Genomic DNA, 15923 nt, shown 5'->3' with positions numbered 1-15923 from the left:
TCCGAGGGACATGGTAGACAAGGACAGGCTCGTCAGCAGGGGTATTCACGCACACTCTCACACACACACACGCATGCACGCACGCACACCGCACCACACCACACCACACCACACCACAGCTCACCACAACATACACACCACACCACACCCCACCACACCCCACCACACCACACCATACACACCACACCATACCATACCACACCATACCACACCATACACACACAGTGATGATTCAATCAGACAGCAGACATGGCTGCTGGAGCTAACACATGTCCTGCGGTTGACTGGTTGTATTTTCTTCAGGTTTTCTCTTCTTTCTGTCTCTCCATTTGCCAGGAGCATCAGAGTATCAACAACAGAGAGTTGAAAGGACTTTAAGGGGAAAGAATAAGAGTTGTTGGCAGATTCAAATCTGAGTGACCATTAGTAGATCTGATGATCAAAGACATGGACAATAAGTCTTGTTGGACATGGATGATGATACAACCTTCTGAAATAGCAGTTCTGTAATAACAAAACTCAATAACTTTTTACAAAACAATACAAAATCACAATAGTAGAATCATCACTGTCCGTTTTGTAGCACATGGGGAGTTGGTGTAGAGAGCTATTGAAAGGTATTCAGTGCAACCCTTGTCTGGGACAAAGGGCAAGCCTTTCTGAGTCAGACCAGGGACTAGGGACTAGTGATAAGGAACCAGAAGGTAGAAACTAAGGGCTAGGGACTAGGGATGAAGGAGTGAGGGGTGAGGGGTGAGGGGGTGGTCCGGTACTAGGCAACGGTGTGGGCGGTGATGGGGTGAGGAGGAGGGCGTGGGGATAAGGAGTGAGTGGTGAGGGAAGGGGGTAAGGGGTGAGGGCTAGGGTGTGAGGTAAGGAGTGTAAGGGGGAAAGGGTGAGGAGTGTGGGGGTAAATGGTGAAGGGTTAGTGGTGAGGAGTATTGGGGTGAAGGTTGAGGGTGAGGAGTGTGGGAGTGAGGGGTGAAGGGTGAGTGGTGAGGAGTATGGGGTGAAGGGTGAGGGTGAGGAGTGTGGGGGTGAGACGTGAAGGGTAGGTGGTGAGGAATGTGGGGGTGAAGGGTGAGGGATGAGGAGTGTGGGGGTGAAGGGTGAGGGGTAAAGGGTGAGGAGTGTGGGGGTGAAGGATGAGGGGTGATGGGTGAGGGGTGAAAGGTGAGGAGGAGTACGCTGAGGATTATCTGCGGCAGGCATAAGCGTTGATGTTCTTGATGACGTAGAAGCCGATGGTCATAGGGGGTATGGCTATCGTCCTCCCTGCCCGCAGCGTCTGAGGCTTCAATTCTGGGAACGTCTCGTTGTCCAACATCAACAACCTTTCTCCGTTCAACTGGACTGACCTGAAGGAAGACATGAGAGAGAGAGTAGAAGAGATGAAGAGAGTGGAGTTAGAGAGTGAAGTTGGAGAGACAGAGAGAGTGCAGTTGGAGAGACGGAGAGAGTGGAGTTGGAGAGACGAAGAGAGTGGAGTTGGAGAAGGATAGGAGAGAGGGGGGAGAGAGAGGAGAAGGATAGGAGAGAGGGGGGAGAGAGGGGGAGAGAGAGAAGGGTGGGAGAGGAGTTAGGGTTTCACTTCTGCTCAAAGCTGGACTGGTAGAGCAGGAGTCATTCTGAGGCTGCACGTACAGTCATCTGAACACTAGGGGGCGCTAAAGTTACATAATGGCAGCCTCTTGACACTAGGACAGGTTTTGTGACAGATGTGATCCTTCTTATCTAGATGGAAGAGTGGCTAGGTTGGGGTTTCTTTTTGCTAAATTCCAGGCAATTCATGACTTGATATGCACTACCATGGGTGAATTCCTAGTCTAATACAACTAACTGGCATGGAACTGATCACAAACTCATTGAAGTCTGCACCAGAGAGCACCGAGAAGATTTTCAACCCCTTTGGGAGTGGGGATTAGACTGGATATTCATAAATACATAGCCCTACGAAATAACATAAACAACATTCATCAGAAACATGTTACTTAGATTTTGCAACAATGCTGTATTTTCATGAGACTGCCAGATTCCCATAGATGTTTTCCTGTCCCGTCGTCTGTGAGTGGGGGCCTGTAGTAAGTCAGCGGTCCACTAGCTAACTGAACGTGAACGCTAATGAATCCAATACAATGAGGTTTCCAATTCCATGCCTAAACGACGTTAAACACAGTGGAATAGCAAATGAATAACACGGTTATAAAGAATAAAGGACAATTTTGTACAATTTTCTCAGGGGGAAAAACAAGACTCAGAGACATTTTTGTGCACAAATTTGTTTACATCCTTGTTAGTGAGCATTTCTCATTTGCCAAGATAATCCATCCACCTGACAGGTGTGGCATATCAAGAAGCTGATTAAACAGCATGATTATTACATCTGATGCAGCACTCAATCACTCTCCTTCTTGGTAAAATAGCCTTTACACAGCCTGGAGGTGTGTTGGGTCATTGTCCTGTTGAAAAACAAATGATAGTCCCACTAAACCCAAACCAGATGGGATGGCGTATCGCTGCAAAATGCTGTGGTAGCCATGCTGGTTAAGTGTGCCTTGAATTCTAAATATATCACAGACAGTGTCACCAGCAAAGCACCCCCAAACCATAACACCTCCTCCACCATGCTTTACGGTGGGAACTACATATGCGGAGGTCATCCGTTCACCCACACCGCATCTCACAAAGACACGGTGGTTGGAACCAAAACTCTCAAATATGGACTCCAGACCAAAGGACACATTTCCACCGGTCTAATGTCCATTGCTTGTGTTTGTTGGCCCAAGCAGGTCTCTTCTTCTTCTGGTGTCCTTTAGTAGTGGTTTCTTTGCAGCAATTCGATCATGAAGGCCTGATTCACACAGTCCTCTCTGAACAGTTGATGTTGAGATGTGTCTGTTACTTGAACTCTGTGAAGCATTTATTTTGGCTGCAATTTCTGAGGCTGGTAACTCTAATGAACTTATCCTCTGCAGCAGAGGTAACTCTGGGTCTTCCATTCCTGTGGCGGTCCTCATGAGAGCCAGTTTCATAATAGCACTTGATGGTTTTTGCGACTGCACTTGAAGAAACTTTAAAAGTTCTTGACATTTTCCGTATTGACTGACCTTCATGTCTTAAATTAATGATGGACTGTCATTTCTCTTTGCTTAATTGAGCTGTTCTTGCCATAATATGGACTTGGTCTTTTACCAAATAGGGCTATCTTCTGTATACCCCCCTTACCTTGTCACAACACAGCTGATTGGCTCAAATTAACTTTTAAGAAGGCACACCTGTTAATTGAAATGCATTCCAGGTGACTAACTCATGAAGCTGGTTGAGAGAATGCCAAGAGTGTGCAAAGCTGTCATCAAGGCAAAGGGTGGCTATTTTAAGAATCTCAAATATAAAATATATTTTGATTTGTTGAACACTTTCTTGGTTACTACATGATTCCATGTGTGTTATATCATAGTTTTGATGTCTTCACTATTATTCTACAATCTAAAAAATATAGAAATATCCTTGAATGAGTAGGTGTGTCTAAACTTTTGACTGGTAGTGTAGGCTTTGAAAAAGCACCCTGAAATAGGCTACCAGTGTGGCAAGTGCAGCTGTCTGCTGGTAAGCTTTCTTGACTTGGACATACATTTTTGCAATCACATGGTTAACCTTTGTGTAACTGCTCGGCGCTTAGCGAAAATGTGTTTGGAGTTACCTTTTCTAGCTAATAAGCTACGTTAGAGTTTACACTTCCTCTTCAAATTTTAATGTGGGGATGTCAAAATAATGAAAAACCATCTACCAAATCTATTCATTTTTAAATGTTGATTACTTCTCCTTGCCATTATCATTCACCTGATGATAAGACAAGACATAACATATGATTGGGGTCCCTGGGTCGCCGGTTTGCCTGGGAGGGGGGTCCCTGGGCAAGAAAAGGTTGAAGACCCCTGGACTACAGTCCAGTTCGGGCTCCCCTGTGTTGTTCTGTGAAAAAGCAATATTTACCAGGTTGCATTAAACCCTGTAGAGAGCACCTCATTGGCTGATTTACCAGATTTATTGAGACCAAAATATAATGGCAAACGTAAGGGCATTTTGGGGTATTCCATGGATTACATTATTTTTCACAATTGGTTAGCCTCAATTTCAACTAATCCTTTAACTTTGTGCACCCTTCGTAACATTTCACTGGTTCATTTCACTTTGTATTGGGGTGGCAGTATCCTACAGGTTAAGAGCGTTGGGCCAGTAACTGAAAGTTTGCTGGTTCGAATCACCGAGCAAGGCAATTGACCCTGATTCTTCCTGTAAGTTGCTTTGGATATGAGCTTCTGCTAAATGACCAAAATGTTAAATCTAGGGAATGCAAAGCCATGCTAAAACACATTAATACCTACATCTATTTCCTGTGGCCAGACCTGCATATATAGGGCTGGCTGTTGCGTTGTAGTCATATTTATAGACATCTGGAGTTGCTCAAACAATATTAAAAGTCTCCACTGCTCTGCCTATGCTGAGTGAAAGCAGTAAGACCTCCAGAACAGAGCCGGCGTTCCCCTCCGCTGCTTACGGTTCTATTAACAACCACTATAATCCCTTGTAACACCACTAACACATCCTCATCATTAACCTGTTATTACAGCACACACATATGCGCGCATGCACGTAGAAATACACACACACACACACACTCATTAGACCGTTATTGCAGAATCAGCCTTGTGTCTGAATACCAGGCTGAACTGTGGAAGGATGGATTACTGCCAGACAGAGAGAGAGAGAAGGGGAGGAGAAGAAGGATGATTGTGTTGAGATAATCAAGCAATAAGGTCAGAAGGGGTGTGGTATATGGCCAATATACCACGGCTAAGGGCTGTTATTTGGCACGACGCAACGCGGAGCAGTGCTACTGGTATGGAATGGTAACAGTGAGGTAGAAAAGAGAGAAAAGGGGAGAATGGATTTTGGGCTGTGCTTGGCCACTGGAACTGATAGAACAGCTAATCTGCCCAGAGGGCTCTGGGGGAGCAGACCAGATCACACCAGAACCAGATCCAGACCAGAACCATCCCCTCTGGGAAGGCCTTTGGTACCAGCAGATGTTTCTTATCACGGTCCACACCGTTCACTTTTCAATTTCAATAAGCCAGGACAAACCTATTATGCTAATCGGATTTTATGGCCAATTCTCAACCATGGAGGTTTTGATGTTTGATGTCTCTTTGCTGTGTGTGTGTGTGTGTGTGTGTGTGTGTGTGTGTGCATGTGTGTGTGTACATCATGACTGACCCCTTCCCTCTCCTGAACATTTGCTCCTACTGTAAATACGTCCAACGATAAACAACATTGTCAAGACTTCCGCCGAGGCTGCCTCCCCTCCTTGTTCGTGCAGGTTTCGGCGTTCGGCGTCACCGGCTTACTAGCTACTGCCGATCCATTTATCTTCACTCCATTTGTCTTGTCTTCAATCACACACACCTGGTCCTTATTCCCTCATTAGTCATTGTATAAGTGTTCCCTCTGCTTCCTTGTCTGTGTGGGGGATTGTTTGTTTGTGGAGGTTAGTGAAGCTCGGTGGAACTCGTGTATTGTTTATCGACAGGAGTATTTTTCCCGTGTGCCTTGTATTTTCCAGTGCGCCTGTTTTGTGCCCTAGAGTGTGTTTGACGCATTTCTGCGTAAACCTGTATTTTGCGGATTAAAGCCTGTTGTTCTGTGATTTACCCTCCTGTGCCTGACTCCTTCATCACCACCTCATCACAGAATAACAGGCTTCACTAACCTCCACAAACAAATAATACTTTTCTGGTGTTTTTACAGTCTTTTATGTCCAACAATGACAATTCTAAATGTTTTATAATAATAATAATAAATCAAAATTCTCCGAAAACTGACGGGGGCAAAAAAAAGGCCCACTTACCGCCAGTTGGGGGAACCCTGCTGTATAGTATCTAGACAACTATGGTCCTGGAGGGCTGCAGGGCTATGCAGGTTTTTGCTTCAGTCCAGCACTACGTATTTACAGTATGGAGGCCTTATAAAGGGTTTATGAAGGCTTGAGACTTTAAAGTTGCGGTTTATTTAAAGTGGAACCAAAAATGCTTCAGTAGAGATGCACGTTTCTCTGATAGAGATCCCAAATCCTATCTTCCAAACCTCCCTATTAAAGGACAACCCCCCACCCTGTTTCCCATAGGGAGGTTAGCTAGAGGGACAGCTGTGTTATGATAACCTAGGTCTCTCTGTCTCTCTCCTGTATGCTGGACTTGTCAGGTCAGTGGGTCATGGTGTCTGTGCGTGTGTGCATGGGTTTGTAACTACATACGAGGACACCGAGATCTGGACCTCGATAATGTTTTCTAATTTGAAAAAAAATATTATACTAAAAATATAGAGCCTATTGTACACAGTAAACAAAATCAATTACAGGACAACATCTAAATATTCCTCCCAGCGTTGATCAAAGCTCAGAACGCGTATATTCTTCAAATCAAATCAAATCAAATATTATTTGTCACATGTGCCGAATTAAACAGGTGTAGACCTTACCGTGAAATGCTTACTTACAAACCCTTAACCAACAATGCAGTTCAAGAGATATTTACTAGATAAACTAAAGTAAACTTTTTTATAAAAAGTAACACAATAAAATAACAATAACGAGGCTATATACAGGGGGTACCGGTACCGAGTCAATGTGCGGGGGTACAGGTTAGTCTAGGTAATTTGTACATGTATGTAGGAGCAAAGTGACTATGCATAGATAATAAAGAGTGAGTAGCAGCAGTATAAAAACAAAGGGGGGGAGGTCAATGTAAATAGTCCGGGTAGCCGTTTGATTAATTGTTCAGCAGTCTTATGGCTTGGGGGTAGAAGCTGTTAAGGAGCCTTTTGGACCTAGAGTTGGCGCTCCGATACCACTTGCCGTGCGGTAACAGAGAGAAACAGTCTATGACTTGGGTGACGGGAGTATTTGACCATTTTTTGGGCCTTCCTCTGAAACCGCCTAGTATATAGGTCCTGGATGGTAGGAAGCTTGGCCACAGTGATGTACTGGGCCATACGCACTACCCTCTGTAGCGCCTTATGGTCGATGCTGAGCAGTCTGCTGAGGGGGAAAAGGTGTTGTCGTGCCCTCTTCACGACTGTCTTGGTGTGTTTGGACCATGATAGTTTGTTGGTGATGTGGACACCAAGGAACTTGAAACTCTCAACCCGCTCCACTACAGCCTCATGGATGTGAATGGGGGCGTGTTCGGCCCTCCTTTCCTTGTAGTCCACGATCAGCTCTTTTGACTTGCTCACGTTGAGGGAGAGGTTGTTGTCCTGGCACCACATTGCCAAGTCTCTGACCTCCTCCCTAAAGGCTGTCTCATTGTTGTCGGTGATCAGGCCTACCATCGTTGTCTCGTCGACAAACTTAATGATGGTGTTGGAGTTGTGCTTGACCACGCAGTCATCAGTGAACAGGGAGTACAGGAGGGGAGTAAGCACGCACTTCTGAGGGGCCCCCGTGTTGAGGATCATCATGGCAGATGTGTTGTTGCCTACCCTTACCACCTGGGGGTGGCCCGTCAGGAAGTCCAGGATCCAGTTGCAGAGGGAGGTGTTTAGTCCCAGGGTCTTTAGCTTAGTGATGAGCTTTGTGGGCACTATGGTGTTGAACGCTGAGCTGTAGTCAATGCACAGCATTCTCACATAGGTGTTCCTTTTATCCATGTGGGAAAGGGCTGTGTGGAGTGCGATTGAGATTGTGTTGTCTGTGGATCTGTTCGGGCGGTATGCGAATTGCAGTGGGTCTAGGGTTTCCAGGATGATGGTGTTGATGTGAGCCATGACCAGCCTTTCAATGCACTTCATGGCTATCGACGTGAGTGCTATGGGGCAGTAGTCATTTAGGCAGGTTACCCGGTGAAACATAAGATATTACAGTTTTTAATGTCCTGTTGGTAGGATAGTCTCGAACGGAGCCCATCCAGTTTATTTTCCAGTGATTGCACGTTGGCCAATAGAACGGATGGTAGAGGCAGGTTACCCACTCGCCGACAAATTCTCACAAGGCACCCTGATCTCCGCCCCCTGTACCTCCATCTTTTCTTCACGCGAATGACGGAGATTTGGGCCTGGTCTCAGAGAAACAGTATATATTTTGCGTCGAACCCATTAAAGAAAAAATCTTCGTCCAGTTCGAGGTGAGTAATCGCTGTTCTGATATCCAGAAGCTCTTTTCGGTCATAAGAGACAATAGCAGCAACATTATGCACAAAATAAGTTACAAACAATGCGAAAAAACACACAAAACAGCAAAGCTGGTTAGGAGCCCGTAAAACGGCAGCCATCCCCTCCGGCGCCATTCTCTTGATCGGACAGTTCTAATCGCGCTTGCCTCTTTGCGAACGAGTGGAATCATGAACAGTGGTTTGTTCGTTATGTTCGCCTGCATCACCTGGATTTCCCTCCCGGATTTGCCTTTTTAGCAGCACATTCACCACTCTCTCAAACGGCTAACTACGCGCTCTCGCAGCACAGGCTGAGCGCCTGAGACGTGAAACGAACTACCCCATCTCACAGTCGGCTCAATAGGCAGTTAGTCTAAAGATGCTGCTGATAGTGTGTTGGCGAGATGCCGGACAAAAGGCAATTGTAAAACCACCCTGCGACTCCTGCCGTGTCTTCAGACATTCCCAAACAAACAAAAAACAACTCTCGGAGAATGAGTGCACAACTGGTAAATAGTCGCTTATACTGTAGATATGTCAGTCAGGTGGCTAGCTGCCGGCAGAGACTTCTATTGCATAACGTTGAAGGGCTGTGGCTAGTAGTACTTAGCCAGCTAGAAGGATGAAGTAAGTTTTTGCTGTTCCCCAAATAGCATTTTAAAGTGTTTTGTATTGTATAGAAATGCAGTAAATGAGCTGCATTTCTATATAAAAATTCCTCGTGGGGAAACTCCTAAATGTTAGCCGTAGATACACATATGATCACTGAGACAGCTAGAGTATATAGAAATGGAAGGAGAGAGAGAAAGAGAGAAAGGGAGAGAGAGAAAGAGAGAGAGAGAGAGAGAGAGAGAGAGAGAGAGAGAGAGAGAGAGAGAGAGAGAGAGAGAGAGAGAGAGTGAGGAGAAAGGAGAGAGTGCGTATGTATGTGTGAGTGTCTGTCAGGCCCCTGCTATGTACTGACCTGGCATGTAGCCCGTCTGTCCCGTAGGGCTGCAGCAGGTACTGATGGACAGTCATGTTACGTAAGGTTCCCGCCAGCTTGATTTTCTTCCTCGACCGATGCAGGTTGATGATATAGATCGTTATGGATCCTCTCACGTAGTTATGACTGGAAGGAATAGAAGATAAGAGAAGCTTTATAAATTTAAAAGCCAGTAAAGGTAAACACAAATATTGGTTTTCATGGTCTTCTTCTTCTTCTTCTAATCTCATGAATATTTATATATTTATATTTATATATTTCTTAATTCCATTATTTTACTTTTAGATTTGAGTGTATTGTTGTGAATTGTTAGATACTACTGCACAGTTGGAGCTAGGAACACATGCATTTTGCTACACCTGCAATAACATCTGCTAAACATGTTTATGTGACCAATAGAATTTGATTTGATTTGATATGAATCAGTCCCAAAACACTAAGCATCAACCCCCCCGTCCCCCCCCCCCGTCCCCCCACTGCAGAGACAGAGAGAAAGAGCGAGAGAACGTTCTTTGACTAGACTACCTTTGGTTGCTCTCTCACTCCCTTCTTCTCACTATCTCTATCTTGATCTGTAAGGTCTTTTATAGTATCGTCCTCTGCCAAGCACAATAGAACCTTAAATAACCAAACAGGAGAATAGACACTTTAAAGACAGAGAAAAGCCTTACAGTTTTTGCCCATTGCTTACACACTAAAACCGAATGCTTAGACCAAAGCCTCAATACCTAAACTTCTTGTAGCATACCTTAAACACAGTGTAACCATAGCTTAAACACAATGTCAACTTTGCACTTTGTTTGTAATTCTGTAACACACTTATTGCGAAACACTACACACGTTTTCTTACATTAGACACTTTGTTCAAAAACGAAATCACCTGTTATCATTGGGAAAACACTCTGTTCAAAATGCAAAACACATCTGGCAATTGTATGCACTTACATACACACCTGAAAACACTTGCACAGAAAACAGAACACCAATCAGTCTGAGCCTTAGCACTACAAATAGGCCTCAGGTAAGCCATTTTTAGAACTTTGCAAGCATGGAGGCAATGAGAGTCAGAGTAAGAGGAGGACAAAGAGAGAGAGGAGTCAGATGTGGAAGAGGACATGGAAGAGGACGAGGACCAGTGCGGAGACGTATATCAGATGACATCAGGGCTACTCTGGTGGACCATGTGATAAATCTTGGCCTGTCCATGAGGGAGGCTGGGCAAAGAGTCCACCCTAACCTCAGTCGCTACACAGTAGCATCGATAATAAGGACATTCCGACTGGAGAACAGGTATATCTTCAAGTTTCTACTCCAGACTGTACCTACTGTATGTGTCACATGATTCTGTATCATATTACAGTATTACTGTACTAACTATACTATACAAAAATGGGTAGTGCTGTGAAGTACTGTATATGTAAAGGAATACCATTGTGATGTTGCAGTACTGTGTACAGTTTGAAAGTACAGTATGCCTGTAGCTTGTAGTTTTTGTCTATACTCACCCAACCCAGCCCCTACTTGTGTGAAAATATAGACATTGTAGTTACTGTATGTGTTTTCAGTAACACTATTCAATATTTTCTGTTACAGACAGTTCTGGAGTTTGATGCCGCCGAACTGCCACATGAGTTCATCTACGTGGAAGAGGCAGGCTTCAATCTGGCCAAAACCAGGCGTCGGGGCCGTAACGTAGTTGGACAAAGGGCTGTTGTAAATGTCCCTGGGCAGCGTGGGGGAAATATCACCTTGTGTGCTGCAATTAGTGTCCAAGGAGTCCTGCATCATCATGCCACTCTAGGTCCCTACAATACAGGACAGATCATTGCATTTCTAGATGCACTACATGCAGTTGTGCAGGACAGACCACAGCAGCCCAGGTTTGTTGTCATCTGGGATAATGTTAGTTTCCAACGGGCTGCTGTGGTCCGAGATTGGTTCAACAACCATAATAATTTCACAGTTTTATACCTGCCCCCTTACAGCCCCTTTCTAAATGCAATCGAGGAATTATTTTCAGCGTGGCGGTGGAAAGTATATGATTGGCAACCACATGCCCGCATGACTCTTCTGCAAGCAATGGAAGAGGCATGTGGAGACATTGAGGTGGGATCAATCCAAGGGTGGATTCGGCACACAAGGCGATATTTTCCCCGATGCCTAGCCCGCGAGGACATCGCTTGTGATGTTGACGAGGTCTTGTGGCCAGATCCGAACAGAAGGCGTGATCCATAAGCACCCCCGCCCCCCACCACACACACGCACACGCACACACACACGCACACACACACACACACAAAACAAGTATATGTTTTTTCCCCCAATAGCAATTTATCCAGTAATTGATTTGTTTTTTTACTTTTGTTTTGTTGCTAAATTTGATGTTAAGAATTTCTGTAAGAATGTTTGTTTTTTTGTAAAAAAACGTTTTTGTAAATACTGTTTGATTAGTGCAGAAATTCTACTTTTGAGTTTTACAGAAGACAATGACAATAAAATGACAATAAAAATAGAAACACAAAGACTGCAGTGTTTTATATAAAGCCCATCAGTGTGTTGCTGGTGATATGAAAGAGTAATTCAAATGTTGCTTGTGTGTGTATGGTTGTGTTGCAAGAATTTCATTTTTAGAAAGGAGTGTTAAGTTTTGATTGCAGTGTTTCATTTTGGCAAATATGTGAGTTGTTAATCTCCAAGTGCTATGTCTGATTGGCTTGTGTGTTGAGTTTTGACATAATGAGCCAAATTCTGCAAAAAGTGTGTAAGCAATAGGCAAAAACTGTAATAACAGGATCAAAACACTCTCGTGAAAGAATAACAATGGTAAAATGGTAAATCAACGTGTTCGAAGCATTCCATAAACCCACTGTAATCTATTATTTATCTTTATAAGAATCCTAAACCTATTATTTATTTTTAGTATATAAATCCATATAAAACGGTATTTTATGTTATTCTTCCATTGCCCTCTTGGCCCCTTTTCTAGATATTTACAGTACATTTCATAACACTGTGGTATATGATGAGATTGAAGGGATCTAATATGTTTTGATATGCTCAAGACCTAAGACCTGTAGTCCCTACTCACATCACATTAGGGATCAATTGGAGGGTGTGAAAGTGTGTGACTGACCTCCTAGAATTACACAGACAACACTGCGTGTGTTGTGAGTGCTGGGGAGAGGATTTAGGGGATTTTTGCCAAAGGTAAATATCTACCAGAGAAAGATAAGAAAAACATGATAAAATGTAATAAGCTGTCTAATGTGAAGGCTGGATCAACACAACTGGAGTGGTCCCATATGTTTCAGGGTGTGTGTGTGTGTGTGTGTGTGTGTGTGTGTGTGTGTGTGTGTGTGTGTGTGTGTGTGTATGTGTGTGTGTGTGTGTGTGTGTGTGTGTGTGTGTGTGTGTGTGTGTGTGTGTGTGTGTGTGTGTGTGTGTGTGTGTGTGTGTGTGTGTGTGTGTGTGTGTGTGTGTGTGTGTGTGTGTGTGTGTGTGTGTGTGTGTGTGTGTGTGTGTGTGTGTGTGTGTGTGCGTGTGTATGTGTGTGTGTGTGTGTGTGTGTGTGTGTGTGTGTGTGTGTGGTGTGTGGGTGTACCATATGTTTCAGAGGACCACATTGTTAAGGGTCAGGGTTGGGCTTTGTCAGACAGGCCGACTGGCAATCCTTCTCTGATTAGCAATCTCTCCATCTCTCTATCTCCATCATCTCTCTCGCTCTCCATCTCCCACGGCTTCAGGTTTTTGTTCACTCTCTGTTTCTACACCTCATCGTACAACAAGGAAACGCTGAGCAGAACCACAGAGAGCCGATTCAAGTGACTTGAAAAATGCTAACATAGACACATAGACAGAGAACAGATTAGAATCAGGGTTGGTCAATTCTGTATACAGAAACCAAAGTCTGTCTGTATGTCTGTCTTTGTGTCAGACAGTGTAATCGGTCAGCCCAGGAGTATTTATTCTGCTCAACTATTGAAGCCTTATGCCAAACATCGCTCAGGGCTGGGATGTATCAGACAGAGAGAGAGATGGAGGGATAGATACCGATAGATTAGACGGAGAGATGGAGAGAGGGATAGAGACAGTCCAGGATTTCAAAACGATGAGGTTCTGAGGTATTAGAAGCAGGAATGTAAACAACCCTTCACGTTGTTTGATGCTGGAACATTAGTTCAGAGTGAAACAGACCATGCTAACCACTGAATGTCTGGAAAGCTAGAAACTGATAACTAGCTAACTGGCTAGTAGAATGCAATACCCTTGACAGCAAAATAGTACTGAAACCGTTAACTGGCTAACTGGCTAGAAGAATACAATACCCTTGATACCAAAAGAGTACTGAAACTGCTAACTGGCTAACTGGCTAGAAGAATACAATACTCTTGATAGCAAAAGAGTACTGAAACCGCTAACGGGCTAACTGGCTAACTGGCTAGAAGAATACAATACTCTTGATAGCAAAAGAGTACTGAAACCGCTAACGGGCTAACTGGCTAACTGGCTAGAAGAATACAATACCCTTGATGGCAAAATAGTACTTAAACCGCTAAATGGCTAACTGGCTAGAAGAATACAATACCCTTAATGGCAAAAGAGTACTGAAACCGCTAACTGGTGAAAAGAGGATGAATGTTGAGATCCAGATATAAGTTCTGTGCCAGGGGTTACGGGCTCCCATCATAAGAGGCGATAGTCACCGTCCTATCCTTCCAGGTGCCAGATGGAAAGCATTGGATGACAACTATTTCAGATCTCTGCAGATCTGTCAACAGGCCACACCATGGGTTACAGATCAGATGTGAGGTGTGTTTGTATCTGTATCAGTAGATACCGAGTCCCTTGAGTGTATCATTACGCTACTGCTCTCTACACCACACCTGCAACTGAGATGGAATAGCCCAGAGACACATCCAATGGCTTTGACCTGGGGATAGAGATCAAATAAAATGTTCACCAGCAAAGACGGAAGACTGATAAACGCTTATATGTGTTTATTGTATATTCAATAAAAATATAGAACATAGTTATTACATTTAGATAATGTAGTGTGTGGAGCCAAGTGAACAGATGTAACTGAGCCGTGTGTGTATAGGTAGGACGGAGGGCAGTAAGTCTAGCCTGGTGCTGAAAGCTCTGCTGCTGACCTGTTACACTACATACGGCTGGGTTAAATGATAACCTTGAACAGGGGGAACAGGGGGACGGTGCTGCTCTTTATCTATTCTGGGACAGACGTCCCTATTGTACCTCCATCTCCCCTCACACTCCCCCAAAACCCCCTCCAACCAATCCGAGCTGGGATAAAGGACTGTCGCCGCCTCTTCGACGAAGAGAAGAGTCCCTCACACACCTGATAAGTGATACCTGTTAAGTTTTATGGCCTGGCCTCTCTGAAAGACGGAGATGTCTGGATGACAGTTATTTATGAGCTGAATAGGCAGAATCGTGGCAGACTGGGTAATTAATGTGATTTATCATGGCTAGAGTGGCTTGTTAATGGGCTATAGTACAGGAGAGACTAGACACCGTGACTAGACACCGTGCCTCAGGTGTCTGTGAAGCTATTGAGAATGTAACACAAAGGTAAGGAAAATGGAACAAGCCATAGAAGTCTGAGCTTTGAGTGCTTTTTAGCCACCCTGCTAATCTTTGTCCTTAGGCCAAAATTGTACTTACAAAATTGTACTTGTGGAAGCTGGTACAGTGTATAGCTGTAGTTTTTACTTGTTGAAGCTGGTACAGTGTATGGCAATAGTTTTTACTTGTGGAAGCTGGTACAGGGCTGCAGCACTTACTTGTGGAAGCTGGTATAGGGCTGCAGCACTTACTTGTGGAAGCTGGTACAGTGTGCGTAGATGCGTAGTTTGTCTCGTATGACCCTTCCTGGCCGTGGTTTCCTCTGTAAGCCTGCTACCCGCACCGCCAACACTCTGGGACCCACCAGACGCTTGAACACCAGTGAAAACCAGTAGTCCTGGAACATACGGACACACATACACACATACACACAAACACCTGTTACACAGTGCAAAGCCAAAGTAAGCATGAGCTACCATAGTGATATTCCCTGTTCCATAGTGTTCCACTGAGGCCATTGACATGTCAACAACTATATAAGGTCAGGCTAACTAGAGTCGATGTCGGCGCCCCCGCGTAACTCTAATTAGCATAATACAGAAATCCCCATAAACATCCGTCAGTTTAAGCTAGAGATATCTGTTTTTTTTTGCCTTGGATGCGTCTCAATCCACATCTGCGGTGAAAGATGACAGAGAGCGGTGTTTGTCAGACCTTCTCACAAAATCGTCTGTAGCACCCAAACGGTTTGGCCTACAAACTATTATGACCCCTCTACATGTCAGTTGTTTTGCTCTAGGACGCCCACAGGCCTCACAAGACTCATCTGAAGGTCCCCTGGTACCATTTGAAAAATGGTACAAACTAAAAAAGGAAATGTTTCCTGATCTTTCTTATACCTCTCAGATATAGGACAGATACTTCAGAACAAACTTCCTTTTGATCCTTGTTATGACATTCTTAAAACAATTCCATATAGCTTAGTAGAACAACCCCCCCTCCCCCCTCCTCCGGCTTAGACAGGTCTTAGACTGTAATGGGCTAAATGTCCTGGAGGTGGAGACCTGGTTGTACATGTAGTATGTCAGAACAGTGGGTTGTAGAGTTGCAAAGGTGCTAAAACACTCCCCTATGTCTAACAGTTGTAT

At 44.3% G+C, this 15923-nt stretch overlaps 1 protein-coding gene across 1 annotated transcript in view; it reads right to left on the bottom strand.

The window, feature by feature from the left end:
• Positions 1–1110: 1110 nt before the first annotated feature.
• Positions 1111–15923, bottom strand: part of LOC121548086 (inactive heparanase-2-like) — a 122842-nt gene continuing 108029 nt past the window's right edge. Inside the window, exons 10-12 of the mRNA XM_041859474.1 lie at positions 15027–15172; positions 9172–9318; positions 1111–1358 (exon numbers count right to left, since the gene is read on the bottom strand). Coding sequence (XP_041715408.1) covers positions 1196–1358; positions 9172–9318; positions 15027–15172 — 456 coding nt within the window. The 3' untranslated portion in view covers positions 1111–1195. The remainder of the gene's footprint in view (positions 1359–9171; positions 9319–15026; positions 15173–15923) is intronic.

Source organism: Coregonus clupeaformis, chromosome 31, assembly GCF_020615455.1.
Source record: "Coregonus clupeaformis isolate EN_2021a chromosome 31, ASM2061545v1, whole genome shotgun sequence".
NCBI lineage: Eukaryota > Metazoa > Chordata > Actinopteri > Salmoniformes > Salmonidae > Coregonus > Coregonus clupeaformis.
The sequence above is the reverse complement of the archived record's forward strand: the minus strand, read 5'-3'. Positions and strand labels throughout refer to the sequence as shown.